Raw genomic sequence first — 12,369 nt, 5'->3', positions numbered from 1 at the left:
CAGAGTAAATACATTTTGTTGAATGTTTTCCTCTCTCTTGTAATGTGTAGATTTGGAGAAATACTCTGGCTATAAGCTACGTGTAGCCGCTTCTACAGCTGTGGGAGAGAGCTCTCTGTCCGAAGAGGATGACATTTTTGTTTTCACCTTAGAGGACGGTATGGGCTGAATTTATACATGCAAAAAAACAAAGGTTAAAGCAATTATCTGGCTTTCACTGATGGAAGAAAATGAATTGGTGATATATAGAGCCTGTGTAGAGTATCGACAGTCACACCAATAATACACCACCTAAGCTCCATCAAGAATTTGCTCTCAGAATGTCATGCATAGAGCATTTGCATTGCTGTGTTAGGTTGTCATGCTTAATTGTACTTGAACCCCTTGACATTTTGCTGTCCATGCCTCTTACAGAGCCTGACTCCCCCCCTGAGAACCTCACTGTGGTAGAAACCAGCTCTTCAAATGCCATTCTAACCTGGTCCAAACCAGAGAAAGCTAACGGGGTGATCCAGTACTATGAGGTCTTGTATGAGAACGAATCCTACTCTGCAATGATGAACATCACCTCTAACAGAGTCACTCTCATCAATCTGAAGCCATTCTCCTATTACAATGTCTCTGTGAGGGCATACACGCGTTATGGCTATGGCAACCAAACATCAGACACATTATACCTGCTGTCTGGAGAAGATGGTGTGTTAAAGAATGTGAAGAAATACACACATGTGAAAGCCTTTATGATGAATATCAACTGTCTCAACTGCATTTCTGCTCCTAATTCCATCTACAGTTCCAGGCAGTCCTCCATATGGCCTCTCCTATGAGTCGGTCAGTCCGAGTGAGGTGAACGTGACTTGGCAGCCTCCTCTGCTGCCTAACGGAGTCATTAGTCACTACAGCCTGGAGCTCTGGAACTCTACCCACTACTTGAACCTCACTTCACCAATCAACTTTATCCATATAACGCATCTGAGGAAGTATGCACAATACCGCGTCATGGTTCAAGCCCACACTCGAGCTGGGCCGGGAAACTACAGCAGCGAACCACTCAACATCACCACACTTGAGGATGGTGAGACGAACGGGTGGGGGAAAGAGAAAAGGGGAGGGTTTCTTTTCAGTTCGAGGACACAGTGCATTTATATAACAACTGCATAATGAGTTCAAAGGGCATCTGATTAAATCTGACTTTCCTCCTGTCCTTTCCTCCACAGTAACATCTTTCTGTCTTAAGTTCATGCTAATGACGTTACATCACAGGTTGCTCATCTCACGTGATGCTTGTGTCTTCCATCAGGACGGCGAGGCAAAAATCCCATTGTCACAAGTTATTACAACTAACAGGCTTTTTTCTTTTCAGAGCAATATTTTGTTCATCTCTTGGCATCTTCCTGGGGTCCATCAGAGTCTCTGACTTGTACAATGCTAAATGTTTTTATTAACCTTTCCATATAGATTTTACAAGGCATCTTAGTTCTGTGTTACTGGAAAGATTTTCTCCTGCATCTCAGCTCCAGACACAGCTCCTCAGCTTCTCCTTGCCAGGAAGTTGTCTGATTATGAAGTAGAATTGTCATGGGAACCACCCCTTCAAGCCAATTCAGACATACTCTATTACAATGTCAGAGTTTGGTGAGTTTGGAAAGCTTCTTCAGTCTTCTGTTTGAAAGTAAGAAGTTTGAACACAGATGTAATTCAGCATTAAATTGTTGCGCTCTTTGTTAGGAATGAAACCGCTGAGCTGTGGCATAATGTGACAGAGACATCTGTGGTTATTAATGTGGACTCAGAGAGTCGCTACAATGCCTCTGTCTCCAGCTGGACCAGACTAGGAGATGGAGGAGTGCTGATCTACATCAGCTTCACCACCACTGAAGCAGGTATTGTGCAGGTTGTGACCGTTGACCTGACTCCTCACATACAAAATAAAATTGAACTCTTATGATGTTGTTTTGTAAGTTGCATCGTGACTCTGTCCACTTTTTAGAACCAACTGACCCACCGCAGAATGTGACTCTCGTAAACGTGACTGCTTCCTCTATCACCTTGATGTGGTACCCACCCACTGAACCCAATGGGATTATTGTACATTACACTATTTACTACAGTGATAACAACACTGTCACGGCACAGGTGAGGCACAATTAAACTGTTTTTAATATATTCAGTCTGTATATATGTTAAAGCTGTTCTGTTAAATAGTTTACATCCAGGTTGGATTAGATAACTATGAAATGAGCGTGAAAATAGTAATAATTCTATTGTTCAACCTTGCTCTTCCAATCGTTTTAACAACTTTTGCCTAATTGATTTGGCTTGGTCTGACCTGCAGCATTCCTGTTGGGTTTATTCTCATTACTGTCTATTAACCTGTTTTCAGCATCAGGCAGCTGTTTGAACTAGAGGGAAAAAAAGGCTGCACTTCAATGGAAACATAATAAAATCAAAGCTCGATGAGATGTAGAATTCAAATGGGTGTAAGAAAACTCAATCGCAGTCCACGGTGCATCAGTGGATGTTTTTGATGCAAATATGTTGTGGTCATATTACAAAATTCTGTAAGTGTATCTGTAAGTATCTTAGATACTCTTAGATACAATGTCTTTACCCTGTGTGTTCGTATAATTCATGCTGGGTATATAAACATGGACAACTCTGAGAAAATGTTGCTTAAACAAAATATTGTAGGGTACCAGTCATAAAAGTTCTCACATTGACAAAAGATTCTCATATTCACCCCCTGGTCTACTCTTTAGATGTTCAGTAAGTTGATTTGACTGTGAGGGATTGTGAAAAAAATCTAATTAAATTAAGAATACATCATTTCTCCCAAAAGGAAACTATAATGTTGCAAACAAATTTTTTAGTAATCATCATAAGCTGTCATTTTGTATGGTTGTTACTGCTGGCAGGAACCTCCCGTATCTGAGTGACAGCGTAGCTGAGGAAGCCTCTTACTAAACACACTCCATTGTTTCAATAATTTGTTATATTGTTGGTGGTCAGTATTGCCCATTATGCTGAATAACTTGTGCAGCATTCTTCATCACAGTGAAGTGACTCCAGAGCCGTAACCCATCACAGAGCCAGCCTTCTTTATCCACTTGTTGAGTTTCTTTGAATCGCTGGCTGAAAGCGTTTTCCACCACAAACTTATACAAGACCTATTGTGTATCATTGTTTCCTTACCTTTCAGAGAAGACGGTTCAGTGTATCTTATGCTAAAAGATTCGAAAGAAAGTTCTGAAGCACCTTTTCTCAACATTTACAGAATTCAACCCTTTCAATCATGGCAGCCAAAAAAAATTTTGACCTCAATTATAGGCATTCCACAATATGACATATTAAGGGCATTTACATGCAAATAACTGTCTCATTTCTGATTCTTCATGGTGTAAACATGGAATATGACAAACTTTATTATTCATAATCCCATATTTGTGATAATTTAGATTATGTATGAACAGCTGTGTCTAATTTGTCATCAACCATTCAGTCAGTCCCAATAGTCTTTATCTGTTGAGTTTCTGTATCCTGATTTCCATTGGACCAATATAAGGTTTTCACATGTCCAACAGACAAACAGAAAAAAAAAACAGAATCAACCTGAATACTTGAAAAAATTCCCTCATAACCAGCATTCTATGGTTCATGTAGAAGTAGTCGTGGTTTAGAGTCTGTTTCCAGACAATTCCAGGTACATCCATATGGTTTGTGGCGGACAAACACTTTACTCAGCATGTGAAGAATTAGAATTTTCTTTAGTTTCTCACCCATATGCCTTTGTAAAAATAACCCAAACACCTTTTCTCCACAGAGAGTTCCTGTTACTGACTTACCTGCTCACGCCTTACCTGATTCACATTTTGTCTACACTCTGGCTCATCTGATTGGGGGCAATAACTACACTTTGTGGATGACTTCCAGCACTATACAGGGTGACGGAGGGGTCCAGTCCAAGACATTAACACTACTCTTGCCCGAGGACGGTCAGTCAGAAACACAAAAACACCTGCGTTCATATATCAACAAAATAAGATCAAGTAAAAGCATGTGTTAGATACTACACATAATTGTTGGTAAATAGTAGATATAACCCTACAGAGTCTTACTGGAGGGCAAGTCTGCACACTTTTTTTCAAATCTCCTCTTACCTTGAAATAAAATTACATAAAAACTCTGCGATTGAAAAATAGCTTTCAGCCCATCAGTGAAAGGAGATAACTGTCAGTCTGGATAACAGGTGGGATGATATTGAGCTTTGGAGACAGCCAGTTTCTGCATGATGAAAAATGTGAGAGATTATAAAGAAACGCAGAGAAAAACAGAAACAGACCAAAGAACCACTTACAATTTGATAACTCAGAAAAAAACTAATCCTGACAAGCTTTGAAAAGGTTCATGCTACTTCGTACTTCTGTGGCAGCGATGCAGTGGCAGTTGAAATTTGCAGATATCATGTATTATTTAGTTGTACTCCTCGTTATGCTTATTGAAGATAAGTGTTAAAGCTGATCTCTAGGTTTTTATGTGATTTTGGGAAAAATGGTGTAGACAACCACCACAAGCTTTGTTGCATACAGTCTATATTTTTATGCAGTAGTGCTGTCAAAACAATTAATCAAGATTAATCGCAATTATGATTTTAACCTTCCAACCTTCTTAAAAGGGACAGCTTAGCTAGTAAATGTGCATATGCGCATAAAATATTAATTTAGTTGGTATTTAAATAGATTTTAAAATAAGATAAACTTGTGATTAATTTATGATTAATTGCGATTAACAACAAAGAGTCATGCGATTAATTTTGATGAAAATGTAAAAATTGTCGCTTGCAAACGATTAATCATTTGACAGCACAAGTACACAGACATTTTTTTGTTCTTGGTATCATTTTGCTTGTGACATATTCTCAGTCTCTGAATGATTACTGCTCATACTGACCCTGTATCTCTGCCTGTGCTCTAGCTGCTCCACTATCAGCCAAGCACCGGACCTCCAGGGCACCTTGTCTCTCCCGCACAGCCAAGCCCAGCAGGGGCTCACTCCCCTGGGCTCAGACCCCCACACACACCTGGCCCTCTTTAGCCAGTCATTTATCTTGTGGATTTCTCAAGTTTGATTCCCCCTTTCCCCACTATCTCTACTTTTTTTCTATTCTGTATGATGTGCAGTATTTCCAGATGGGCTGAGGAGGACAGGATGAGTATTTCTTTTCATCTTTCTCTCTTGCAGTCCCATACTTTCAGTGTTCAAATTTCCCTAAGTGTATCTGTGCATTTCACATTTGCCTGTTGATTTTATGTGGTAATGTGACTGTTCACAGTTCTGTTCTTCTGTTTTTTTCCGTACTCGTTATATAATTTAATATTGGCGTACTTGATATGCTGTTGTTCATTTTGTTGATTACACCATTGCTGACAATAACAATGACCATTGAAGATATTGATGATAATAAGTATTTTTCTCTGTTTATTTTCCCTGAACTGTCAGTGTTTAAAAGTGACTGATGCTTTAAAAGGCTCACCTTATACTGTAGTGAGCCTACACAGTTTAGACAGTCTCGGCAGTAATGGTTGATAATAGTGACACATTTTTTTTTGGTTCCTCCTTCAGTGCCAAGTGACCCGGTCTCAAATTTGACAGCTCAGATCTTCAGCTCCACTGCCATCATCGTGAGCTGGGATCCACCAATGGAACCAAACGGTCGTCCCTACTACCTGCTCACCTTACAAGAGGCTGGCATCTTGCCAAACATGACCAGTCAAGGGATTCCAGCAGTCAACAAGACTATCAAACATACCACAACCGACAATGTCTTCCTTTTCACCAGACTCAGGAAGTATTTTCCTTACATTCTGACTGTTACCCCAGCAACTGGCGCTGGCCCTGCCTACAACCAAACCAGCACAATGTACCTGAGAACAGATGATGACAGTGAGTTTAAAGGCACAATCTTTCACTGAGGAATAGCAAGTATCGTAACATTAACACTTGTGGGTGTGTCTCTGTTTAGTTCCTAGTTCTCCACCGCTGCTGGTGTCTACCAGGAACATATCTTCGTCCTCTATCGCTGTGGTCTGGCAACGCCCTCTGGAGGCTAATGGGGAGATAACTGAGTACACCCTCACTCTGTCTGGTCCAGGTGGCTCCGACACAACGCAGACGCCCAACACCTCGGTCATCCTCACTGACCTACTCCCCTACACAGCTTACAATCTTACTATTATAGCTGCAACACGTAAAGGCGCTGGACCTCATCTGCTGCTGCAGCTGCACACTGATGAAGGCGGTTAGTTTGCGAGCAAGATTCAAATTTATTTTTGATCTGAATATGAGAGTACTCTATCACTTACAAATGAATTCTTCTCTATCTCCCTGACTTTTTTTTTTTCAGGTCCAATGTCCCCTCCCCATAACTTGACTATATACAATCAGACAGCAGTCTCTGTGTGGCTGAGCTGGGAGCCTCCTCTGGAGCCCAACGGAGTGGTGATAAAGTACGGATTCTGGATCCGAGACCTCATCACACACACCGTCACACATCGGGTACCGTTAATTTCACACACTAAAAGTTGCTTCACAGTTGCACACCAACACACACTCCACAGAACCACTCAGTACGAGTACACACAAGAGGTGGCTAATTTCACACCCCAGTTACCACTCAGCAATATTGTCACACTTAAATACATGTGCACATACGTGTGTTGATACACAGATATTATCTTCTCCAGAAGTCAAGATTGGATGATTTAATCTTTTATGTATTTTGTATTTGGTTTTGTGTTTGAACAAATTTAGAATTCCTCTAGTTCATCAACCACTGAGTATCTGTCAGGCTTCAGGCCTCATAGCTCTTATGAGATCAGCGTCTACAGTTACACCAGAGTGGGACATGGGAATCAGTTCAGCAGCCCTGTGACCTTCACAACAAACGAGTCAGGTAAAACTCACGCTACACACACATAAATGACATACAGTAACACAGATTCAGGTTTCTGCGCACAGTTCAGGGTTTAAGTTATGTTATTTTGGAGTCTATACTTTAATTGTAGTACTGTTCAAAAGGCACTACAGCATCTTTTGTCACCTTCTGTCTGAAATTCTCCCTTTTAGTCCCTGTATCTTTAAGACCCCTCTCCCAAAATGCCCTGTCTGCTCTGACTAGTCAGCTGATTGGTCAAAAATGGCAATAAGTGATGCAGCTGCTCATTACATTTTTTTTGCAAAACGACAAGCAAGTAATAAGAAACTAAGCAGCATGAAACAAATGTGTTTCAAGGTGATAAAGTCAAGCAAGCCAGTGATATCCAACTTCACATGCATTGTACATGCCTGCCGAACTGGAAAGGTGCCAATGACCTCTAATTATTTTAGATATGAGATCAATGGAATGAGGCAGTCAGTTTCTGTACTTACAGAGAAAACTTTGAATCAGCAAATAGATTGAATGTTTTAAAATTTTCAATAAAACAATTATACGGCATAAACCATACTATTTCAGTTGATGTAGGCTGTCTTTCCCACAATGGCAGCTTTCTGTAAAAAAACAGTATATTTCCTTTGGGTTATTAAAGTTTCTTTACTATGCGACTAAAAAGAATAGAAGGTGCCTATAAATTATTAAACTTAACCAATTGTTAATATTGGGTATTCTAACCATGTTTCTGTGCCACCTCTCACCCTGTCTGCAGCATCTGATGCTGTGGGAAACCTGTCTTGCTCAGGAGTGAGTTGGGATTCTATTCAGCTATCTTGGGATATTCCTGCCAGCCCTAATGGACAGATTGTTTATTACGAGGTTGTAGTGGAGGCAGACCTGCAGACCTACACACACAAGGCCCACACACCAGAGTACACTTTGACAGGGCTTTCACCAGACCAGAAGTACTCTCTTGTTGTAGCTGCAGTCAACTCTGCAGGACCAGGAGACAGAGTAAACTGCACAGCTTTCACCCTTTCTGAATCAGGTAGCTGTATTTTTGTGTATGAAGTATTTTGCATATTCATGCTTCGCTGATCATCTAATTGAAGCACCTCCCTGTGGCTTCAAAAAGTTTGTATTTTGATAGTGATCAAATGCTTGATTAAATCCTCATTGTCTCTTTATAGTTCCAGCTGCCCCTCGCTTCGTCACCATCTCTCAGGTCACCCCTAGCAACGTGACGCTTCAGTGGGCTCCACCGCACTCCATTCCAGGCCTGCTGAAAGAGTACCACATCGTAGCACAGCTGCTTTCAACTGTTTGTGAACCAAACATTACTGCTGCTAAGCCAATCCCAGAGGTTGATGTGGTCTCAGACTGTGTGGCTGGAAATTTCACAGTGTCAGTAAATGCCTCAGATGGTGCTGAGGAAAACAGCATCACTCTCCAATCCCTGGCTAAATACAGATACTACCGCTTCAGAGTGGCTGCTGTGACCAGCGCTGGAGTTGGAGAATATACAGACTGGAATTATGCACGCACCCTGGCTGGAAGTAGGAACATTATAGTGATGACATGACCTTTTTGTATTTCTAGAGGACAGTGGGCAGTTAATTAGGGCCTCGTATTTGACAAATGAGTTGGTCATTTGTTTCCATACTTGGCAGATTACACACTACTCGTGTGATGTTTAATTAGAAAACTGAGCAAACCCTAACCTGGTCAGCAACTTCACCTTGCCATTGTTTAAACGAGCAAGATCCGTAAGTCTTTAGGTGTTGGTACATAATAGCGATTACTTAATTTTGAGTAATGAAATAATAATCCTGCAGAACCATAACCTCGGGCGTATACAGTCCTCACTCGCTACTGTCCATTTAGTAGAAGTACAGGTATTATTATTATTGTTATTAAACTCTGAATTGTCAGCCTGATGCTGACTCAGCATTGCAGTATTACACAGCTAAGTAACATTAAGGATACAGGCACAAAAGTCACCATTGGACTAAACATCATGACAACATCTACTGTATGGGAGTGACTGTAAAAGCATACATCATTCTTCCAAAGAGGGTTATATCAATTGATCTCAGCTAATAACATACTGGCGGAATTACAGCCAAATTTAAGTTAATGCTTTTGAAGATGCCTTAATGGAGCATTTAAAGCCTTGAAATATTTGGCCAAATGTCTTTCTAATAGCTGACACATTCACACTATCATATCTGTCATTAGCATAATCACTTTGCTATCTAATATGTACTGGCAAAATGTAATAACTGACCTCCCCTGATAGTGCTAATGCATGCAAGGTGTTTGGTGTGGTAATTCAGTATCTGTAGGAATAGATTATCTTTATTTGTCTGATTTTGTTTCGTCTAGTGCGATTAATGTGTCTGCCTGACTTGATTTTTGCTGCATTTCAGTTGATAGTTCGTCTTTTGCTCATCTCCTCTCCTCAGACCCCGATGTTCCTCCCCGTGACTTAAAAGTGACCCCCACCTCCACCAGCCTTCGCATTGTGTGGGAGGCTCCAACTATTCTCTCAGGACCGACTTCCTATCTTGTGCAGGTCCCCTCACCAAGCCTCATTTGTCACAAATATAAGTGTGCCAACAGTTAAATGTTAATGCGTTAGATGTTGATAGGACAGATCAGTGTGGTGTTACATTGGTCATGCTCTTAAAATAGCAGTTGCATCTTCAGAGCAGGGTAACATACAGTGTTTAAAATGCATCCAAAATTAAATTAACAGTTTTGTGAACTTGTTTGTTATCTCAGGTGGATGGTCCAGGTGTCAACATTTCAATAGTTCGTGCCCCAGGAGAGTTGATGACTGTCATTGTGACAAACTTGACGGCTTTCACCCATTACAGTGTGACTATCACTGCCTTCACTGGTTCTTTAGAACATGCTGGCTGGGATGGGAAGGCCATTGGACCTATGGACTTTCAGACCCTGGAGGAGGGTAAGTTTTCATTTTGTAATGCTTATGCCAACTGATCCCCTCCCACCAGTTTCTTTACTTTTGTATCAAACAATTTTTTTTCCACAGAGCCAAAAGACCCTCCAAAGAATGTGACTGTTTCAGTTATCCCAGAAACAGTTAACTCTGTGAGGGTGAGCTTCCATCCCCCAGAAGAGCCCAATGGAAACATCACTGCCTACCTTGTGTATGTGTATGAGAAGAATCAGCTGGTCAAAAACATCAGCCTTAATATCACCCATGGAGAACAAAACATGCTAGTTGCTGTCATAGAAGGCCTTAAAGGAGGGCACACCTACAATATACAGGTAAAAACCGTTTGCATAGTGCACAGACTCACTCCTGGTGCTATAACAACCAAACCATCATGCCCTTTAGGCCTCCAGGTTTGCTGGAACTTAGCTTTCTAAACGTTTTCATCAATCCTTCATTAATTTTCTCTGTGTTTTTCTTTCTCTGTCTACTCTTCTCCCTGATTTCTTGTGTTTGTCTGTTTGTAGATTTCAGCAATGAACAGGGCGGGTAGGAGCCCACTCAGTCCACATGTCCAGATAACTACAGGGATCAAAGGTAGAACCCCCTCTCTCATCACTTCTCTGCAAGACTCTGCAGTGTTTATTTCTTTCTTGTTGCAGCAGTGCAGCAAACGCATGATACAGAATTGCAGCTACACAGAAAATTTGCTCTGCGTGCAGATCTGTGCTGACACAACAAACGTAACACAGCATTGTCAATAGGTGTGCCTTAATTGTGTGGAAAGAAACTTCACTAATAGACTAAAAATTCACCTAAAAACGGTTTGTGTGTGTGTTTACGCCTCTGTGTGCATGTGTTCCAGCCCCATCCAAGCCAACCCAAAGACCCCAGGCAGTGCTTGGCCATGGAGGGGTTGCCATGGTAACCCACAGGAGTATCACCATCCACATGCCTGCCTGTTTCTATAGTGACGACAACGGACCAATTGCAAAAATTCAGGTCATCGTGGCTGAGTCAGGGGGTATGACAGCCATCACGTTTTCGACAAATTTGCTTATGTTTTGGGCTCTTTTTATGTTTTAGCCTTGATAAGAATCATGTTTTACAGTACATGAGCTCCCAAACGGCCAAAAAAAATTTAAGCTGTAGCTAAAGGGTTAAATGTCAACAGAAGTATATCTCTGTTTTGTAATATCTAACTTTCCATCCTGTCACAGTGAGGGACATTGAGAATGTGACAAACTGGAGGCATGCATTTTTTCACCGTCCTGCCCCTTATCTGACGGACATGGGGTTCCCCAACCCACCGTGTTTGCTGAGGAATGAGACAGCAAATATGAATGCACGCATCACTGGTGGTCATGGTGTGTCTGGAGACAGCCCATCGCTGGTGAGGCGCAACCACAGCACAGAGACCTACGTGATCGGAAAGAACGATGGATGTATGGAGGAGAACAACACGGATCATTTCTGCAATGGGGCTCTGAAGCCTAACACTGTCTATGTGTGAGTGCACAGGAAACATTCTGAAGAATGCAAAAGATTTTAAAAAACACTGTAGTATTGTTTTTAAGATTATGATGTTGAAGTTGAGTTGTTGTTTTATGTTAACAGGTTTAAGTTCAGAGCCACTAACATTGTTGGCCAATACACAGACTCTGAATACTCGGAGCATATTAGAACGACAGGTATGCCCACTGGGGAAGAACCTGCATAACTCAACTTCGGATATTGGATAATATGTACAGTAAGGTCTTTTTTTGTTTTATTAAATTGCTTATTCTATCTCTCTCCTCTTCTGCAGTGGACGGGCTGTTGACTAGAGAAGAGCAGATCATCTTGGGTGTTCTGCTGTCATTCTTTTTGGCTGTGATACTCATCATCATCATCTGCGGCTCAGTCAAGTAAGATGACAGAAGGCCCTGACTCATATTTCTAATTAAAACTGAAATGTTCAGAACATGACAAGCTAAATCTGTTTCCTTTTTTCATTTTAATTCACGGATAATAACCAGTAAATGTATTGACTATTGTTGTCAGGATCCATCAGCGTAAGAAGGAGGGTGGGACTTACTCACCCAGAGAGGCAGAGATCATAGAGACAAAGTGTAAGCTGGATCAGCTGATTGCTGTAGCAGATATGGAGCTGAAACAAGAAAAGCTCAATCGGTAAGTCTGTGTTAGTTTGTTACCAAAAGAATCACTTTGCCAAATATAACACGTAACGCATTTTGGCAGCTGGAGAGTTGTGTGCGCTACATGACTACAGGCTTGATTTAGCTCTCCCAGAGAAGATTTAAAATCAGTGTCAATGAGTCAAAAATCTCTTTGTTGCAGCCAACAGTGAGAAACTAAATGAGGTATAGTTTTACTTGTAGTGTATATGAAGCTTTCTGGTTAACGTAAAATAAGAAAAGGCTGGCAACCAAAAGTTTTGATGAACAAACCTGTTTCTGTAAACTGCAGAGCAAGTTTA

General features: G+C 41.1%; 1 protein-coding gene across 2 annotated transcripts in view; it reads left to right on the top strand.

Annotated features, from left to right (window-relative positions):
- ptprq (protein tyrosine phosphatase receptor type Q) overlaps positions 1–12,369 on the top strand; it is a 42,909-nt gene that overhangs the window by 20,822 nt on the left and 9,718 nt on the right. For both annotated transcript variants that reach the window (XM_072385772.1, XM_072385771.1), the window contains exons 31-48: positions 51–158; positions 415–696; positions 794–1,075; positions 5,620–5,940; positions 6,020–6,295; positions 6,401–6,552; positions 6,808–6,949; positions 7,701–7,976; positions 8,119–8,484; positions 9,394–9,503; positions 9,713–9,899; positions 9,987–10,225; positions 10,418–10,487; positions 10,756–10,914; positions 11,111–11,399; positions 11,508–11,581; positions 11,698–11,797; positions 11,934–12,062. In XM_072385772.1, the coding sequence (XP_072241873.1) occupies positions 51–158; positions 415–696; positions 794–1,075; positions 5,620–5,940; positions 6,020–6,295; positions 6,401–6,552; positions 6,808–6,949; positions 7,701–7,976; positions 8,119–8,484; positions 9,394–9,503; positions 9,713–9,899; positions 9,987–10,225; positions 10,418–10,487; positions 10,756–10,914; positions 11,111–11,399; positions 11,508–11,581; positions 11,698–11,797; positions 11,934–12,062 (3,562 nt within the window). The remainder of the gene's footprint in view (positions 1–50; positions 159–414; positions 697–793; positions 1,076–5,619; positions 5,941–6,019; positions 6,296–6,400; positions 6,553–6,807; positions 6,950–7,700; positions 7,977–8,118; positions 8,485–9,393; positions 9,504–9,712; positions 9,900–9,986; positions 10,226–10,417; positions 10,488–10,755; positions 10,915–11,110; positions 11,400–11,507; positions 11,582–11,697; positions 11,798–11,933; positions 12,063–12,369) is intronic.

This window comes from Leuresthes tenuis, unplaced genomic scaffold, assembly GCF_036924035.1.
Source record: "Leuresthes tenuis unplaced genomic scaffold, fLeuTen1.0.hap1 SCAF_5, whole genome shotgun sequence".
In the NCBI taxonomy this organism is placed as follows: Eukaryota; Metazoa; Chordata; class Actinopteri; order Atheriniformes; family Atherinopsidae; genus Leuresthes; species Leuresthes tenuis.
The sequence above is the reverse complement of the archived record's forward strand: the minus strand, read 5'-3'. Positions and strand labels throughout refer to the sequence as shown.